Source organism: Mytilus trossulus, chromosome 8 (genome assembly GCF_036588685.1).
Source record: "Mytilus trossulus isolate FHL-02 chromosome 8, PNRI_Mtr1.1.1.hap1, whole genome shotgun sequence".
Classification (NCBI taxonomy): domain Eukaryota; kingdom Metazoa; phylum Mollusca; class Bivalvia; order Mytilida; family Mytilidae; genus Mytilus; species Mytilus trossulus.
Genome location: NC_086380.1, coordinates 59,318,116 through 59,338,745, shown reverse-complemented (window position 1 = coordinate 59,338,745; position 20,630 = coordinate 59,318,116). Strand labels below are relative to the sequence as shown.

The 20,630-nt window shown below is 32.3% G+C and overlaps 1 protein-coding gene across 1 annotated transcript; it reads left to right on the top strand.

The window, feature by feature from the left end:
* Nucleotides 1-1,150: 1,150 nt before the first annotated feature.
* Nucleotides 1,151-8,590, top strand: LOC134681212 (uncharacterized). Its single transcript, XM_063540725.1, has 2 exons — nt 1,151-1,262; nt 6,808-8,590. The coding sequence occupies exon 2, from the start codon at nt 6,818-6,820 to the stop codon at nt 8,000-8,002; it is 1,185 nt and encodes a 394-aa protein (XP_063396795.1). The 5' UTR covers nt 1,151-1,262; nt 6,808-6,817; the 3' UTR covers nt 8,003-8,590.
* The last annotated feature ends 12,040 nt before the right edge of the window (nt 8,591-20,630 follow it).

Genomic DNA, 20,630 nt, shown 5'->3' with positions numbered 1-20,630 from the left:
AACTACTGGATTCATGCTATAACAATAAATAGCTATGAAATCATATGAGGTAAAATACGATTTTGTTCACCTGCGAAAAAGTTTGATTAACGTTACATTGTTAGATAATCAACCCCGAAAACTGAACCCTTTGTTATTGTCTGAATATAAAGCTTCTCCGTGTTCTAATTTATAAGCTGTAACTTATTCAATCAAAAATTTAAAAAAAGCAAAAAAAGAACATACCCGAAGGAAACTTAAATAAAGAGTGATGCCGTAACTAGAAACTAAAATATTCCTGTTTCAATTGTCCTGCAGAACATCATCCCCCTTTCACAATATCATCGTTTCAATCTTTGATTAAGATATGTAATAAGATTTTTTATCTTTCAGATTGAAACTATGTACAAATTTAACATTAAATCGTTAAATTGACAAAGTAAAAAAAGTATTGTTACTGTTCATCCTTTTTATTGCTTATAAAACTTATACTAGTATACGTTAAATATCCTTTAGATAATAACAATTCACGGTCTGAATGGCGGTTGTGTACCCATAAATTAGAATAGACGTATCCATATTTTGTTCGGGAAGCTCTTTTATTTCTATAAACATCAATTTTAGTAATTGCATTTTCCGAAAATTGAATTTCATTTCTTTCTGTATCTTAACAGATCTTATTTTTACTCAATGCGCCGGCGTCATTCTAGAGCTTCAAAGAACTGTTTGCACTTCTGAAATGGGAGTATGTGTTCTTTCTCATTAATTGTTCAATCAAGATTGTTTTGATTAAAATAAAAAGGACACACTGTGTATATACAAATGATCAATTAATTTAAATTCAGCTTCCGAAGCTTAATAAACAATATACTTATATCCTAAAATCGGTAATGAACTTTCTCCTATTTCATTGCTCTTTGTTCATGTTGTTAGCACAATTATAGTGAGCAAGTTTTTGAATAGCTGTTGATATAATCTTCATACTTTGTCATTACTTTTTAAGAACAGAAAAAAATATCATAGCAGTTATTCTCAAATTCTTAATCTAATTTGGACAGATTTCAGGATATCATGTTTATATAATTCTTGTCGTCAATATACTGTCTATAAATCAATTTATAGTTTCCGTGAAATTCCTCTTATTCTATTTATAGTATTTGTAGTAAATTTTCCTTCACCAGTTTACGGAAAATCCAACTTGTTATATCATTTCAGTATAAAAGTTGGAAATGGTTTTACAATTCCTATATACTCGATGAATAATCCTATAACTGTAACTGACAGTAAGTATTTGTTCTGTATTATTAAAAATATTTTCAATGGCAAAGGGAGATTATAACATGTATAATAATATGGTTTACATATGTTTTTTTTAAATATCGATAAACTTGATAAATGTTTACTATCAATATGATTTATCCGGATATTGTCCATACACTTGTCAGATTATAGTAATTTACCAAACTCTGATTCTGCTATTTGACATTTATGGCAATGAATTTACTGTTGGTGTTACTGTTTTTATTTTTATTTTTATTCATTATCCTTTGTTGTGTTTTTAAATTTATGGTGATCAAAAAGCAAAACGTATCATTTTTTTTTTTTTTTTTGCTCTTTTTTTTTAATTTACTGTTGTATTGCAGTTTTCGTTTTTAGTTAAAATCATTATCATTTGTTGTGTATTTATGGGTATTTTTGTAATGTCATAATTCGGGCTTATGACAGTGCGCCGATTTTAAAAAGTTTCTTTCTTTCATTTGCGCCGATTTCATTTTTTCATATGCGCCGATTTTACATTTGCTTCTTATTAGATTTACAGGTAAGTTAATACTTGTGCATATACTATACCATTGGTTAAATCTATTCTGTTCACTTAGGTTTTATAAATAAGTTATTTGTATTGCACACTAAAACGAGCCGAGGAGTCAATTCTTTACTCATCGACGGTCATACACATCGTAAGATCAGTGTCCTGAACCATATCTTTCTGACGTACCATAATATCGTGTAAAGCTAAAGTTACCACGAATTCAGCTGATGGTCTGACTACTGCCAAACCACAGAACGTACATAACCATGTGACAGATGATCAAAAGACGGAGGCAAAAGAACTACTGGTACGGACAAGGAGATATATCCAGTAGGCCTTCTGTCGTTTCCCCGTGGTGAGCAGGGGACAACAGCTATATAAATGTAATGATTGAAAATTCGTAACATTTGTACAACTGGCTAACGGAGTAGGTCTATAATGATTAATGAAAAATAACATGACTTGGATAGTGAGTTGTCTCATTAGCACTAATACCACATCTTCTTATATCTATTCACCTGTAATTTACCTGTAAAAATATAGGCGCAAATGAAAACAAAATCGGCGCAAATGAGAGAAGAAAATCGGTGCAGATGACATGCAGATCGGTGCAAATGCAAAACGCCGCTTAATTCATGTGAATTGACTTTGCAAACTCCGAAACAGTGGTGGCGTTGCTTCGCTAAACTATCAACGTAGCGTAGTAAAGAACGTAACCGCTGTATGAAAGGCCAATCTTGTCAAAAACTCGATAAAGTAACGCGATAAGTTCCGTTTAACGCGTTAAAACAAGATTTTAACGCGTAAAAAAATCAACATATTTAACGCATTAAACTTTGCAATTATCAAGTTTGTGATTTAACCCGTAGGTGAAAAAAGACGTTTATCGCGATAAAATAACCGTCGCGCTGGCCACATGTGTCATAATCAATCACATTTACGCGTTAAATTCAACACAACTACGTTGCTAAGATACATTACTTTAACACTTTTAAACATCATTTAACGCGTTAAAACATTGCTTAACACGATAAAACATCGTTTAACGCTATAAAACATCGTTTAACGCGTTAAAACATCGTTGGATGTAGTTTTGAAATAATGTTGCTGACGAATACTATGATCTGTTCGCATCTTTTGAAATGCTATTTTAGTCCATGCCCTTCATTATAACCAAAAATTCGTTTTTACAAAATTTTCAATTTAAGATTGTTCATAGGATTTTGTATTTCCTTTTTATATAAATGTAAATTAAAAGAAACTAAACTATGCACATTTTGTTCAGAAGTCAGAGAAAATATTTTTCACATTTTTTGGGAATGTAATGTAATACAAAACTTCTGGTTATCCATTACAGATTGGATTAGAAATATGAAATCTTCTTGCCTTTTAGTGCAAAAGAGGTCATTTTAGGTGTGTCAGAGGATTCTGTCAACAGTAAAACAGTTAATAATATATTGTTGTTACTTAAATACTAGAATATTTACAAATGTAAATGTAAGAGTGTAATGCCCAATAAATATGGTGGGATAGAATAATTAAAGTATTGGATTAAAATAGAAAAATACGCTTTATGTTTCTTAACACCTGCACATAAAATAAAAATGGATAAGAAGTGGCAATTTCTAGAAGCAGCATTTAATTAACAAAATCAATTGTAATATTTATATCTTTTTAATTATACCGTTATGATTTAATCGATCTTACAAGTATTGATTAACTTTTTATACTTTGTCTAATACTGTAGTATGTAATTTCACATGTTTCATCTTAAAAAATTAAATAATTACCAAAAAAGAAGGGTCTTAAAAAAGACCAGTGTATGACAATTCAAACAGGAAAACAAACGATCTAATCTATAAAAAAAAATGACAAACACTTATGAAGCCCATCGAAAAAATGACAACCACGGTACCAGGTACCTGCCTTAGGACAGGTGCAAACAAATGCAGTGTGTTTTAATCGTTTTAAAAGGCACCAACCTTTATCCAACTTGAAACAATAGTGTAATATCACAACGTAGGAAGACACACTTTAAAATATCAACTGAAATTGCTTCACTCAATCAAATAACATATTAAACAAAAACTAATGAAGATAACCTGAACGAATAAATTTGTTCTATTACTCAATGGGTTTAGCAATTTGATTGAGACGAACAATATCAGAAAGACACTCATGACCTTGAACAAAATTCAGGACTGATAACGGACAGAAAAACCAACGGAGAGAGAGAGACAGTCTTTTTCAGCTTTACAGGATGGGCATTAATAATAGCGCCCAATTTAAGGGGGGGGGGGGGTAAATAATCTGTTCTCCGAAAAAAAAAAAAAGCCTCGGTTATCTGACAGGCAGCCGAGTAACAATATCCGATTGTAATGTTTAACTAATGTATGGTTGATAGATATAGTAAAGATACCGTATAGCGGGATATTTTCGCGGGGTGTAAATTTTCGCTGATTTTCGCGGATAGAACAAAATCGCCAAAATAAATTCCACCAATTTAAAAGTGTACATGCAAAGGTAATGTTAAAAATGTTGAATCCGCCAAAATAATAACCGCCAAAATATTTCGTATACCTTATTCAATGAAAATCGCGAAATTTTACACCCGCGAAAATAACCCGCTATACGGTATGTCATGTGTTTCACCGTTTGCAGAAAAAGAACTTGACTTTTAAAGACTTATGCAAGTATACGTCAAACTACCATAGTTTATGGTAAACCCTAATGTCAGATACATACATCAAAAGATGCAAAAAAGACCAAGTAAGGTATCTGAAAAACCTGACATATAAACAGAATTCATTCAAGACGAAGCGTAAAGACAGGTTGATAAATGTTAATTATTGATGGCCTAATACTAAACATGATCAGTTCATATATATACATATGAAAAGTAAGCTTAAATTAAATTAAACGTTGCTTTAAACCTGTTATACTAGCTTTTAACGCTGTAAAATTGCAGGTTACGAGTTAAAGATTCATTTTACGCGTTAAAGTTAAAGTTGCATTTAACGCGTTAAAGTTTCATATAACGCGTTAAAGTTTCATTTAACGCGTTTAAGTTGTTTTTAACGCGTAAAAGTTGCATGTAACACGTAAAAATTCATTTAACCCGTTTAAGTTGCATTTAACGCGTCACGTGGAAAGTTGCATTTAACGCGTTAATATAAAAAAGAAGATGTGGTATGATTGCCAATGAGACAACTATTCACAAAAGACCAAAATGACACAAAGATTAACAATTATAGGTCACCGTACGGCCTTCATCAATGAGCAAAGCCCATACCGCATATAGTCAGCTATAAAAGGCCCCAATAAGACAATATAAAACAATTCATAGTCAGCTATAAAAGGCCCCAATAAGACAATGTAAAACAATTCATAGTCAGCTATAAAAGGCCCCAATAAGACAATGTAAAATAAAAAAAGTTGCTTTTAACGCGTTATAGTTGATTTTAACGCGTTAAAGTTGCTTTTGACGCGTTAAAAATGCTTTTAACGCGTTAAAGTAGCATTGCACGCGTTAAAGTTGTTAAATCTTTATTTAACGCGTTAAACCTTCATTTAACGCGTTAATTCTTATTTAAACGCGATAAGTAGTTAATGACGATGATATTAAAAATGTGCTGAAAATCAATAAACTTTATCGCGTTAATTGACAAAGTTTATATGACACATGTGGCCATTTCATTTAGTAAGTTTCGAGAAAAATCTTCACGTCTTAAATCGTTGTTATGACGAAAGATGAAAGCATTTTCGGTATTTTTTTTGTAGTTTGGTGCTTAACGCGTTAAATAATTAAATAACGCGGTAAAAAATATTTTAACGCGTTTAAACTGTATTTATCGTGTTAAATGTGATTTTATCGCGTGTTACTTTATCTGGTTTTTGACATGAACGGCCTTTCATAACGCTGTTTCGGAGTTTGTTGGCTTTGATCTGTCTGTCCCAATAGCAGTTTGTTTGTAAAATACGTTTATGTTGAGAGTGAATTCCGGAAAGTATCTTAAAATGAAAGAAGTGTTACGGTATTTATTTCTGATTTAATGATGATAATAGAATATTTGTCTTTAAAGGAAAATATAATTTAGAATTGTTTATCACATCCTCTTTCAAATGAACTTATGTTATATTAGGAGAAACACAATGATTATGCGTGGTCAACTCATGGGTGCTTTGTTGATACATACACTTTATAATCTTTAAAGTTTAAATATTTGCCTTTATCCAAGCAACATTACGCTTTTAAAATGATGGTGGTATTGGTATTACTGATATTAAGAAAGACGTTGCATCCTTTTAATACCAGTTTTCGTTTTCTTCAAATAATGGTGCAAAAAATATTAAAATTTAAATATACGTTAACTTTTTAAACGCTGTATCTGTAATGAAACAAAAAACCTTTAGATTAGTGGTTGTCATATTTGTTTTTCGTTAATTATTTAGTTGTAAATCAGGCCGTTTGTGTTCTCAATTGAATTATTTGATATTTAGCATGTATGGACAGACTCTACGTTGTGGTTTTCTTTCTTTCTCGAAGAGCGTACTGTCTACCACAATTGCTTACGGCATCATTTGAACTTTGATGAATATTTTTCTCATTTACAATCATATCATATTTCTTTTTTTCAATTTATGTTGCCCGCAATTTTTTACTGATATGCTCTTCAACTTTGTATAAGATTTCGCCTTTCAGCGGTTTTGATTTGAGTCTCATTTAATGAATTCTTCTTTAGACTTAAAGTTCGTCTTGCGTACAAAGTTATCCGCTTGGTATATCAGATGATAGTGCTCGTTATCGTAAGGCAGCATATAATTAGTTGTTTTCAATTTGATATCATGCAGCCGTGGTTTGGTCCTTGATAAGCAGACATTTTGAACCAAATTAATTGTCGATTTGCTAATGAAGCGTCAATTTGTCTTTATTTTTATGAATACTTTCCGTTAACCTTTTTTATTATCATAAGGTAAATGTCAAGAATACATTTTTAAAAGTATTATATCATTTTCAGTCTCTTCCAAATGGGTGCAATATCCTCCTCTACACGGAGTATTGAACAGGACCATAACGATATCCAAAGCATGTTCTTGGCAGCTAAAATGGGAAAGTGGCCAGACGTTTGGCGAATTCTAGGGACCCCAGGCCGACCACTGAAACCATACCTCATAAATATAATACCTGAAGATAGACGATGGAGTTTACTACAACAGGCTGTTTGGTGGAACAATTCCTCTGCAATCAAGACACTCATACAGTTTCAAACATGTGACAAAGAATTAAAGGCAAAAGAAAGCATTTCCGAGAAAGGACCAACCGGTGGACATACGGCACAGCAAATAGCTGAACATTTTGGATATTTAGAGGTTTCAAATATCATTAAGAACCATATACCTTCTCAACGTGAAGATGATATCGATACATACTATGATGGGAATGGTTCTATCGAAAATGAAGAATATGGTCTATTCCGAATTACATTGGCGGCGTACAAAAGAGCTTTCCATCCGTCTCATGTTGACAAAACTAAACAACTGTCAGTGTTATTGAATGACGTTTTTAAGCATGTCGATACAGGTAACAACTGGATGGCTGTTAGGGATAAAGTTGCAGAAGCACTTTATTCGAGCTGTGAGGAAGCAAGCAAAGTGGTCAGTCAGTGTACTACCAAATCTGATTTTTACAAAAGGATCGTTAATGTATATACTGACGAATCAACACAATTATATACGAACATGAACACAGCACTGAGGCGACAACGGGATACAGGATTCAAACCTACAGCAAATGATCTAGCACTCGGACCATATATACTGATGTTTCATCTACTTCTGTTTTGTTGGAGAGATTTGGTAAGAGAAAAAACAAAAACATATCGCAAAATGAAAATATCTGCCAGGGATCTAGAAAAGTACCAACCAGGAACAAAGTTTACGTGGTTATCCTTTATTTCATCCTCTGTTCAACGGAAATGTGCTCAGATATTTCCATCTTGCGCACCAAGCGGCGACTTGAAAGTATATTTCGTTATTGACAACTCAACTGATTCGCAGTGGCAACCACTTAACATTGAGGATTATGCCTGTTACACAGAAAAGGAAAGAGTTTACCCAGCAGGAGCACAATTCCTGATTAAAAAAAGACGTTCAACTAAAAAAGGGGTACCGATCATTCACTTGAAACTTTTAGCATGCTTAGGAAGCGAATAGAATATGATTATTAGACTATTACTTTTTTCCTGATTAATGACTTTTTATACCTGAGATTCTTTCATAGGTTCGAACCTTTATGATTAAATTAGTCAAAATTTAATGTCAATGCGTACAAAGTAATAAGACTATTATCTTTGATGTTTTTTATGCTTACATTTTCAAATGGATTCGTGAATATTTTTGTTATAGACACTTAAGACATAATTCAATGATCAATGGATATATTTGTCTATGTCCTATTCTTTAAAGGTCAAAACTGTTTTTGATATTCTGGAAAGAAGGGTTCCCAACACAAAGAAACAATAATTTAGACGATAATATATAGAAACATTTATCTCTTTTAAGGCAAAGAAGCATGAATACTTCTTTTCTTTTACATTCAAAACTGTTCCAAACATTATAAACATGATAAAATTAACTTTAAAAATATATTTTTTTAATTGTTTTATCCAGTTGTAATGGCATAATATTATTATCAACCAAATCATTTCTGATTCAAACACAATTGTGTGACCGACTCTTTCCCAGTGAGTATTATGTGGAATTTTGATGAATTCTCACTTGAACAATAAAGCATTCAAATTACATATTGTAATTTTAAGCAATTATTTTGCGTGTGATTAACGTATAAAAGTAACGCTCTTATATGTGATAATATACCTAAACCTAATGAACTAAATGTGTTAGTGTCAGAGGTAAAATCCAAACACTACATTTACCCCAAATGTTCTATTTTTAGCAATATCAGCAATCTTGGTTGGGCAGGCACATTTGTTAAACCAGAATGGTATGAAACCCTACAACAAATGCGTATCAAATATTAAATTAGGTTGGATCTGAAAGGTATGAGCATGGATTGACAAATAGTGCAGTAAATTTATCTATAGTGTTGTGATTTTATACATTGCTAGTGAATATATAATTCAGATAACAGATAACATATGTTTATTTTAACCTCCAATATATATTGTTTTTTTATTTAAGTCGTAGTAAAGATTTTGTTTTATATAATTTATATAAGGTTGAACTACAATGTTAAGTAAAAATATAAAAAAAAAAGGAAGTGTCCATAGAACTCGAATGCCCTACTCTCACTATCATTTTCTATATTCAATAGACCGTGAAATTGTCGTCAAAAATATAATTTGGCATTTAAAAAAGATCGATCATATCATAGGGAACATGTGTACTAAGTTGCAGGTTGATTGGACTTCATCAAGAACTACCTTGACCAAAACTTTAACCTGAATCATTTTCTATGTTCAGTGGACCGTAAATATGGATCATGAATCTAATTTGGCATTTAAATAAGAAAGGTCATATCAAAAGAACATGTCAAGTTGATTAGACTTCGATTTCATCAAAAACTACTTTGAGTTAAAACTTTAACCTGAAGCGGGACAGACAGACGGACGGAAGGACGAACGGACGAACAGACCAGAAAACATAATGCCCAGCTTCTATCATAGGTGGAAATAAACATAATAAGAATATGTGGTATGATTGCCAATATGACAACTCTCGATCAGCGACAATGAGATAAAAGATTACTACTGTAGAATACAGCCTAATATGTTTAATCCCGCCATATTATTTATGTGTGTGCCTGTCCCAAGTCAGCAGCCTGTAATTTATTCAGTGGTTGTCGTCTGTGTATTAAATGTTCCTCTCGACGAGCTCTACATTTTATACAATAAGCCCAAAAATGTCCAACCGTCTGTTTAAAAGTTACAACGGGATGATTCTTAAAAGTATAGTATTGTGTGTATATCTTTTTAAAGGTAACAGATATCAACCTACTACAAACTACAAAGATGATCAGTAATTGAAGACCTTCAATTTGAGGTCAATGTCAGGTCATGATGAAATTTCACCTTGACCTTCACAATATACAATGACCTTGACCTTGTGATATTTGTAAGGTCAAGTAGTCCTAAGTTGACTTTGAATGGTGATAGTCCCATGTCTCTATGACTTCCGGTTCTTAAGTTTAGTATTGCATCATATATTTGATGATTAATTGTGACCTTGGTGAACTTTGTCCAAATTTTCTATAATGTTGTCCTTCAACTGTAAATCATTTATCATTTAACAGATTTGAGATATCTATCTGTCGTGTTAAAGATAATGCAGTTTGAAGTTTTGCGAGCGGAGGCATGTATTTCTGAATAAACAAGAGCTTACCACTTAAAATGTTTTAGAAATTGAAGAGGTTAACATAGTTATATGTTTGACTAAATACCAAAAACATTACATGGAAAAATAACACCAAAATATCAATTTGAAATTTTCAAGTTTTGCATTGACTTTGTAAGTTTCATAACTTCTACTAGAACACACACGTGATATCTCTGGTCCGTTACCGAATAAAAGTATATAACTTTGCGTAAGCCTTATTGGTATTGCCATCTAATAAAGCCGTGTCGATTATAAGATACACAGTTTTCTCTGCTTTCAAATCTTTCTGTTTGAACCCGTCGACCTGGAACTTTTCAATTATTGGTAATATTCAGGTCCTGAAATTGAGTATTTTTTAAACAACAGCATTGTCCAATAAAGTTGAATTATTTGATTCGCTGTTTGCCGTCATGCCCGCTGACAGTGAATTGAAAACTGTACATATACGCCTTATTTTAAGTCCAAATTTTTAGTATTCGTATTGTTATCTTAGAAAGTCTTACTAATTAAAAAAAAATACAATAAGGAACAATTTGAAAATGATTGACTTTAGTTATGTCGACCCTGTGATTATGACCCGTGTATATAGCAAAATCAAATACATCGTTTGGTGCTGCGCCTGTCAGATGCGGAACGTACAGAAAAGGTAATAGTTAACAGGTAATATATAAAAAAAAACTACAATATGAAACAATTTGACAATGATTGAATTTAGTTATGTCGACCCTGTGATTATGACCCGTGTATATAGCAAAATCAAATACATCGTTTGATGGTGCGCCTGTCAGATGCGGAACGCACAGATAAGGTAATAGGTAACAAGTGAATATACTATTGGTATGGGTATCGGATTCGACCCGGAACATGTTAATAATTGGTAATATTAATTATGTGGAAAACAAAAGGATCTGGAGTGGTATAATTTTTAATCTACACCATTGTCCTATGTTAGCTATATATAAAGTTGAATTCTTTGATTTGTCGTTTTTGCCCGATGACGGCTGAAAAATTGGACCTCGTTATTTAAGTATTAATTATTGGTAATATTCAGGTCCTGCAATTGAGTATTTTTTAAACAACAGCATTGTCCAATAAAGTTGAATTGTTATTATTTGCTGTTTGCCGTCATGCCCGCTAACAGTGAATTGAAAACTGTACCTATACGCCTTATTTGAAGTCCAAATTTTTAGTATTCGTATTGTTATCTTAGAAAGTCTTACTAATTAAAAAAAAACTACCATAGGGAACAATTTAAAAAAATGTGTAAGGGTTCCGCGGAACCCAGTGTCTCGCCTACTTTTGCTGTAAATCGCAGGCTCAAACAAAATGAGGAAAAAAATCAATAAAAATATTCCTCTTGATACTATCTTATGATTGTAAGAAACTTCTGTCCAAGTTTGATAAAAATCTAGGATAGCTAATGAATCTTATAAATGTTTTGAAAACTTTAACTGCAGACTGTATGTAATGTTAACTGGAAGAAAATCTAAGTCCATTTAAAAGTAAAATTCAGAAAAAATTGTGTTATCTTTTACAAAATTTACTTCTGGATACTATCTTATGATCATAAATAAGCTTCTGTCCATGTTTGGTACAAACCCAGGATAGTTTAAGAAAGTAATTAAAATTTTAAAAACTTTAACCACAGAGTGAATGTAATAGTTCCGCGCAGAAAAACTAAGTCCATTTAAAAGTAAAATACGGAACAAATGGAATTTTATTCTTACAAAATTTACTTCTGGATACTATCTTATGATCATAAACAAGCTTCGGTCCAAGTTTGGTAGAAATCCAGTATAGTTTAAGAAAGTTATTAAAATTTCAAAAACTTTAACCACAGAGTGAATATTTGTTGACGCCGCCGACGACACCGACGACGACGGAATGTAGGATCGCTTAGTCTCGCTTTTTCGACTAAAGTCGAAGGCTCGACAAAAATTGAATTTAGTTATGTCGACCCTGTGATTATGACCCGTGTATATAGCAAAATCAAATACAGCGTATGGTGGTGCGCCTGTCAGATGCGGAACGTACAGATAAGGTAATAGGTAACAGGTAACATATAAAAACAAGAGTGTACATGTAACGAAGTCATTAAGGTGTCAGACCACCAATTACTCCCTCCAATTTAGAACGTATGTAAAAGTAGCCCTACTCTGACACAAAATAGTGCTTTTGGTGTACTTGTTTACTTAAACTAACCAACACATATGCAGAAATGAAACTTTTGGTGAAAGAGACATATATCTAGATCATTTTGAGCCAAAATTTACTTGTCTATGAGTTTGCATTAAAAATTGAGGATTAATGCGCTCCATAGTATACTAATTTTAGATTTTCAGAAAACCAGGTTTGTTGTTTTGAGTATCTCTGTTTGATGGTCAGTTAATTTGTTAGAAGGCTTTAAAGGTATGGTGAAAATTGTAATGTAGAATGCTGATACATGTACAATTCAGGATATTCCTGGTTTCTAAGAAGTTAAACTTAAGGTAAAATATTTAGAAAGCTGTGAAAATTGCAAAATTTGGTTGAACAGATAGGGATTTTTAATTGGTGGTCTGACACCTTAACAGTAAAAATATATTTTATTAAGTAATTACAAAGTCAAGAAAGATTCTAAAGTTCAAATGTTCGAATTTTCACAAACTGTCTTTAAAGTTGAATTGTTCGAATGTTCAATATCTCACACGGGCACGTGATCGTATAGTATAACTGTTAAGTCTGGATAGAGTATGTTCAGATATTAAGCGCATGAGTTTCAGCCTACCCACGAGAGGGGAGACCTTGGCGGAATCTCCGGTACCAATCTCTTGTACCAATCTGTCCTCTCTTCCGAGTCCAAAGCTGGATCTTATATAGTTCAGAGAGGCAATCCATCAACTGTCAAAACTGGCCATAAATGTCAACCGTTGTATAGAGCAGTCTAGCTATTAAGTAATACATGTACTAAGTTGGTCAGTTGACAATGTTATTAACATCTGCGCAATGCAATTATATAACGTCAGCAAAATACATGAACAATAAATGTCTGTGAGGGTCAATTTCATGTACTTGAAATTGTATTAATTATGTAAATAGTAAATTGGAACACAAATTGAGTTACATAATCCCTTCCCTCGCAATAAGAACGAAAGTTCGGAAAATACGATAGTCCTTCTTCATTTATGCTATTATAAATCCAGTAGTTCCTTGTTAAGTTTTGGGTAACCATCACCACATATATAGTTCATAAAATTCGGCAAGTCCAACATCTGAATATAATAAGTTCATTACATTCATCAAGTCCAATAGCTGGATATATTTACACATAGTTCATTCGAATCATAAGTTCAATATTTCGGTATACATAGTTCATATTTTATTTCCGTCACCATCATAGTATAAAGTTCATCAACTGCTGGAAAGGACGCAAATCTTTGTACAAGTGTCGGTCATCATCATCTTCATTATACGTAGTAGTTGACGCATCTAGCTTGTTGGTTCGTCCTTCTTAAAAGAGGCTGTTAACATCGGCCTTCGGTTAAGGTTTGTCCTTGATCAATAGCGCAGAGGAAGAGGAATCGGTAACATCTGTTCAACCATTTGCGTTGTCACCATTTGGTACCCATCGTTCGTTGCCTTAGAACCAGAACTTACAACCTTCCTTTTGGCTAACCAAGATATATTCTTAATTAATTAACCGTACACAAATATTGCTATTCCAATGAAGATCGCACCAAACCCATCTGATTAACTTATCTAAATTTGGAAAAAATAAAAACTTGTTAACTTTCCTAAATTTCCTATTTTTTATTTATCAATCAGATAATTGACAGTTTGTTAGCTCGCCTCAAGTTCCAAAAGTTATCTAAGCCTAGCAAAATTAAGTTTTCACAATTTCTACGTATATAAATCAATACGTTCTTTTTTATATCAAATTATCTATTTAAAACAAAAAAATAAAAGGAGAAAACTGTCGTATACAACTTCTACAAGTTTTTAAAATCCTACATAATAAAAACAAATATATGTTTATTAACACAGGACATAAAAAATAGATTTAAAAACTCACAAATTAAAAAAAAAATTTGATCCTTGTCTTTAACCCCTTCACCTACATTATACCTATAACAAATAATATATACTAAATATTATATGTGTTACTTTGTTCCCAATTGTAATACTTTTACAGTTTTAATCTTTTGCTTCATTTATTAATCTTAACGTTAAATATAGACCAAAAAATTAACAACGTTTAAGATTCCATTAATAAATTTTAACTACCTCTTGCGCAATTTGTTACTGACTCTACATTTCCTATTTGACAACAAAAACACCTTTTTGCGAAAAAAATGTCGTTCTCTGTAATGTATTACATTTTTCTAAAATAGTATATAGTTTCCTCATCATAATGATTCCTTTCTTTTTTATATATCTATTTTTCCTTTGTTTTAAAATTTCAAACCTACTGCCTACCCCTTTGATACATTTCAATACGACTTAGTGTTATGGTATATGTTGAGATCTGAGTTTTAAAATATTATATACATTTAAAACTTAAGTAACCTCTTAAAAACTAAAACAATTAAAAAAAAATCTATGCCTACTTTAATATTAACAAAACACATAGTTAAGAATTTGTTTTCAACTCCTTAATTAATTATTTCCTTATTCTTATTTTAATTTCTGATAATAATCCTCATAGTTGTTTACTTTTCAATTTCAATTTTATTTGAATGCTAGTTTTCCTTTAATATCAATTATCTATTTCACTTAAATTTTGTCATTAAGTTCTGAAGTGCATATGTCTCTTATTTTTTCTTTACAAATATCAGTCTACTACAACAATACTAGTAGTACTATAAATCCCTAAGGGCAAGCATATCCATGTTTTTCTTTAATGTGCTACTTTATGAAGATACTTCTCTTAATCTATTAACAATATGTAAATATGGCGTAATCTAACACCATAAACAACTTGCACCATTTAATAACTTAACATCACTTATGTTAATCATCCGAAGAAGGGGTTGGAATCTAAAATTATAGACTATTTGTTTTTTCTCTAAACAAATGTGCGTAAACACTATCCAACTGCGTAAAACCCATAATCGTCAATGGCATATAAAACACAAACAATGTATCCTCAATGTACCCTTAACTTCATCTACCAAAGGTTCTAATCCAACCTTCATTTACACCGGTGCTCTACTAATTTTACTGAAAATGCATATTTTCTAGAATAATTGAATGTATCTTCAAAAAAATAACTCATAATATGATCAAAACAAAAACCCAAAATACCTCCCAAAAAAATGATATTGTATCAGACATATTTACTTGTTTTTGTACATATTAATCTAACGAAAAACTAGCTTCTAACTTTCTAATAAAAAAATACATTTTACTCTTTTTAAAAATCATTTATCCTATGATATCTATTGAATTCAATAACAGCAAATTAAAAAATTTGTAAGGGTTCCGCGGAACCCAGTGTCTCGCCTACTTTTGCTGTAAATTGTGGGCTCAACAAAAATGAGGAAAAAAATCTATGAAAATTTTCCACTTGATACCATCTTATTTGATTGTAAGAAGCTTCTGTCTAAGTTTGGTAAAAATCTAGAATAGTTAATAAATCTAATCAATGTTTTGAAAACTTTAACTGCAAACTGTATGTAATGTTAACTAAAAGAAAATCTAAGTCCATTTAAAACTAAAATACAGAAAAAATGGAGTTATCTTTTTACAAAATTTACTTCTGGATCATTAATAAGCTTCTGTCCAAGTTTGGTACACACCCAGGATAGTTTAAGAAAGTTATTAAAATTCTAAAAACCACAGAGTGAATGTTATGTTTCCCAGCAGAAAAACTAAGTCCATTTAAAAGTAAAATACGAAAAAAATGGATTTATATTTTTACAAAATTTACTTCTGGATACTATCTTATGAACATAAACAAGCTTCTGTCCAAGATTGGTACAAACCCAGGATAGTTTAAGAAAGTTATTAAAATTCTAAAAACTTTAACCACAGAGTGAATGTTATGTTTCCCCGCAGAAAAAACTAAGTCTATTTATAAGTAAAATACGGAAAAAATGGAATTTTATTTTTACAAAATTTACTATCTTATGATCATAAACAAGCTTCTGTCCAAGTTTGGTAGAAATCCAGTATAGTTTATGAAAGTTATTAAAATTTCAAAAACTTTAACCACAGAGTGAATATTTGTTGACGCCGCCGACGACACTGACGACGACGGAATGTAGGATCGCTTAGTCTCGCTTTTTCGACTAAAGTCGAATGCTCGACAAAAATACACCAAAAATAACCTTTCATTCTTATCATGAAAAAAAAATGTGTATTTATAATTTTTAAATTGACCTATATATAAAGTCCCTAAAAATACCTAATAACAAAAATCGTGCCAACCACATCTCGTGAACAAACATCAGATTTTAAGCCTTTTTAAAGTACGGCCTCAATCCCTTTAAAATTAAAAACTTTGCTTAATATGTGTGCCATCCCTTGAAAAGCCTTTTCTTCTTTTTGTACTGACATAGAAATATCTTGATTTCCCATTAAGAAAAATGAAAGTAACTGAGTTCTTACCTTTTATATTCCTTCGCGTTATTTTAGACAATACAAGTCGATCCTGGTCACGGCACCAAATTTACGACTTGTAACAAAGTCATTACCAGTAAAAAATATATTTTATTAAGTAATTACAAAGTCAAGAAAGATTCTAAAGTTCAAATGTTCGAATGTTCACAAACTGTCTTTAAAGTTGAATTGTTCGAATGTTCAATATCTCACACGGGCACGTGATCGTATAGTATAACTGTTCAGTCCTGATAGAGTATGTTCAGATATTAAGCGCATGAGTTTCAGCCTACCCACGAGGGGTAGACCTTGGCAGAATCTCCGGTACCAATCTCTTGTACCAATCTGTCCTCTTTCCCGAGTCCAAAGCTGAATCTTATATAGTTCACAGGGGCAATCCATCAACTGTCAAAACTGGCCATTAATGTCAACCGTTGTATAGAGTAGTCTAGCTATTAAGTAATACATGTACTAAGTTGGTCAGATGACAATGTAATTAACATCTGCGCAATGCAATTATATAACGTCAGCAAAATACATTAACGATAAATGTCTGTAAGGGTCAATTTCATGTACTTGAAATTGTATTAATTATGTAAATAGTAAATTGGAACACAAATTGTGTTACACACACACTGAAATGTCTCGCCTTCTTTGCTAATCATTGATATTAAGTTGAAAGTCCTGATAATAAAGCTTTATTACAACTGTCACATAAACTTAACATAAACCAAGAAAAACTAAACATTTACCTTTGAACCATGACTATGAGGTCAAGGTCAGATGAACCATGCCAGGCAGGCATGTACAGCTAACAATTCTTCCATACAACAAATACAATTGACTTATTGCTTATAGTTTAAGTAAAACAGACCAAAACACAAAAGCTTAACACTGAGCAATGAACCGTAAAAAATGAGGTCAAGGTTAAATAAAACATGCGCGACTGACATGTAGATCATGAAATATTTCTATACACCAAATATAGTTTACCTATTGCATATAGTTTTAGAAAAAAAGGCCAAAACTCAAAAACTTAACTTTGACCACTGAACCATGAAAATGAGGTCAAGGTCATATGACACCTGCTAGGTAGACCTGTACACCTTACAACCATTCCATACACCAAATATAGAAGACCTATTGCATACAGTATAAGAAAAACAGATCAAAACACAAAAACTTAACTATAACCACTGAACCATGAAAATGAGGTCAAGGTCAGATGACACCTGCCAGTTGGACATGTATACCTTACAGTGCTTCCATACACCGAATATACTAGACCTATTGATCATAGTATCTCAGATATGGACTTGACCACCAAAACTTAACCTTGTTCACTGATCAATGAAATGAGGTCGAGGTCAAGTGAAAACTGTCTGACGGGCAAGAGAACCTTGCAAGGTACGCATATACCAAATATAGTTATCTTATTACTTATAATAAGAGAGAATTTAACATTACAAAAAATCTTAACTTTTTTTCAAGTAGTCACTGAACCATGAAAATGAGGTCAAGGACATTGGACATGTGACTGACGAAAACTTCGTAACATGAGGCATCCATATCCAAAGTATGAAGCATCCAGGTCTCCAACCTTCTATAATATAAAGCTTTTAAGAAGTGACCTAACACCACCGCCGGATCACTATCCCTATGTCGAGCTTTCTGCGACAAAAGTCGCAGGCTCGACAAAAACTACAATAGGGAACAATTTGACAATGATTGAATTTAGTTATGTCGACCTTGTGATTATGACCCATGTATATAGCAAAATCAAATACATCGTTTGATGGTGCGCCTGTCAGATGCGGAACGTACAGATAAGGTAATAGGTAACAGGTGAATATACTATTGGTATCGGATTCGACCCGGAACTTGTTAATAATTGGCAATATTAATTATGTGGAAAACAAAAGGATCTGGAGTGGTGTAATTTTTAAGGTAAGGTTTGCATAAAACCTGGATTTTTTTCTTGGTGATATTATAGCAATATGATACATCATTTTGTTCAGGGAGGATTACCCAATTATTTAATGAAAAAAAAATCGATCATCGCCCGTCCCGTTTTTTCAGGTGAAAAGCTCAAAATCCCGATTTTTTACGATTTTTAGGGAAAAATGTATTTGAATTCTTCTGAAATAATAATGTATGAGAGTATATATACGCTTCCCATACGTTAGGTTTTTTTTGTTTTTTATGGCGGGAGACAAGAGAAATGGGACGGGAGAATGGAGAAAGGTATCCCCTGTCCGACCATTCATAAATCTAGAACTGTAAAAGTGAAGGCATCAAAATTCAAATCTATTCTGTGTTCTTGTGGCAAAAAGCATTGTGCATAAGTTTTATATTAGTTGGTTGAGGAAGACTAAAGAGAATGGAAACTAATTTTGTAAAAACGGACGTACACTATAATACGTACATTCGGATCAACGTACAAACAGACAAAGATATAACTAAATGCCCCCTTTGCTACAGCGGGGGCATAAAATGTACATTTATGAAAAAAAAAATAAAACTCCGCGAAACTTCATGAATTGCTTTTGCACATAGACGTTATGGATAAACGTGACGTCATATAAATGAAAACTAACAAACTGAAGGTCATAACGTTTCTTGTACCATTCAAATTTTGATAAAATTACATCAAAACGACGATTTTGAGGGAGGTGTTGTTTTATTTTCGATAATATTGGAGTTATCGAACATTGGTTATTCAAAGCAATTCAAAATGGCGGGTCCCTCCTTTTTTCAATTATTTGAATTCGAGTTATCTCCCTGTGTATCAAACCTTACCTTAATCTACACCATTGTCCTATGTTAGCTTTATATAAAGTTGAATTCTTTTACCCGAAGACGGCTGATAAATTGGACCATGTTATTTTAGTATTATAGATTTATATAGTTGATATTGCATCATTATTTGCATTTTGTCAAATGGGGTCATCTGATATATCAAATTGAAGGTCTTAATAAACTCTACTTAACAATGAATATTTTAAACACCCTTTTCATCCCAGGGGGACGGGTTGGGTCATAAGTGCAAACATTCAAATTTCTCAGATGGTAAGGTTGTCGCATATCAAATGAAAGAACATAAAGCGTACATTTCAAATTTCAAATTGACGTCTCCCAAAAATGCTCTTGTAGAGATGAAATTATGGTAAGTTTTTTTCTTTTAAGTATGTTTTTAACGATCTTAAATAAAATACACTGCACTATATATAATAAATGATTGATAAATGACAAGAAATTTTCTATATGTTTTAAGGGTTTTACGTACAATATCTTTAAAAGCTAGGAAGAGAATTTGTCATGTTTTTGTTGAACTGTTATACACTTCTCAAAGTCTGCATCTTAGATTATCTACAAAACATCTGGTCAGTGACATAAATAAAATTGAGAATGGAAATGGGGAATGTGTCAAAGAGACAACAACCCGACCAAATAAAAAACAACAGCAGAAGGTCACCAACAGGTCTTCAATGTAGCATGAAATTCCCGCACCCGGAGGCGTCCTTCAGCTGGCCCCTAAACAAATATATACTAGTTCAATGATAATGGACGCCATAGTAATTTCCAAATTGTACACAAGACACTAAAATTAAAATAATACACGACTAACAAAGGCCAGAGGCTCCTGACTTGGGACAGGCGCAAAAATGCAGCGGGGTTAAACATGTTTGTGAGATCTCAACCCTCCCCCTATACATAAAACATGTATTCTTGGATAAAATTTATTTGTCACACTTGTAAGTGTTCTTACATTCATTTGTACTGTCTTCCTGTCACGTAATGTTGCCATTTTAGCAGTATATTAAGCATTGCCATAAAACACGAGATTTGGCAAGTCACAATACCTGGT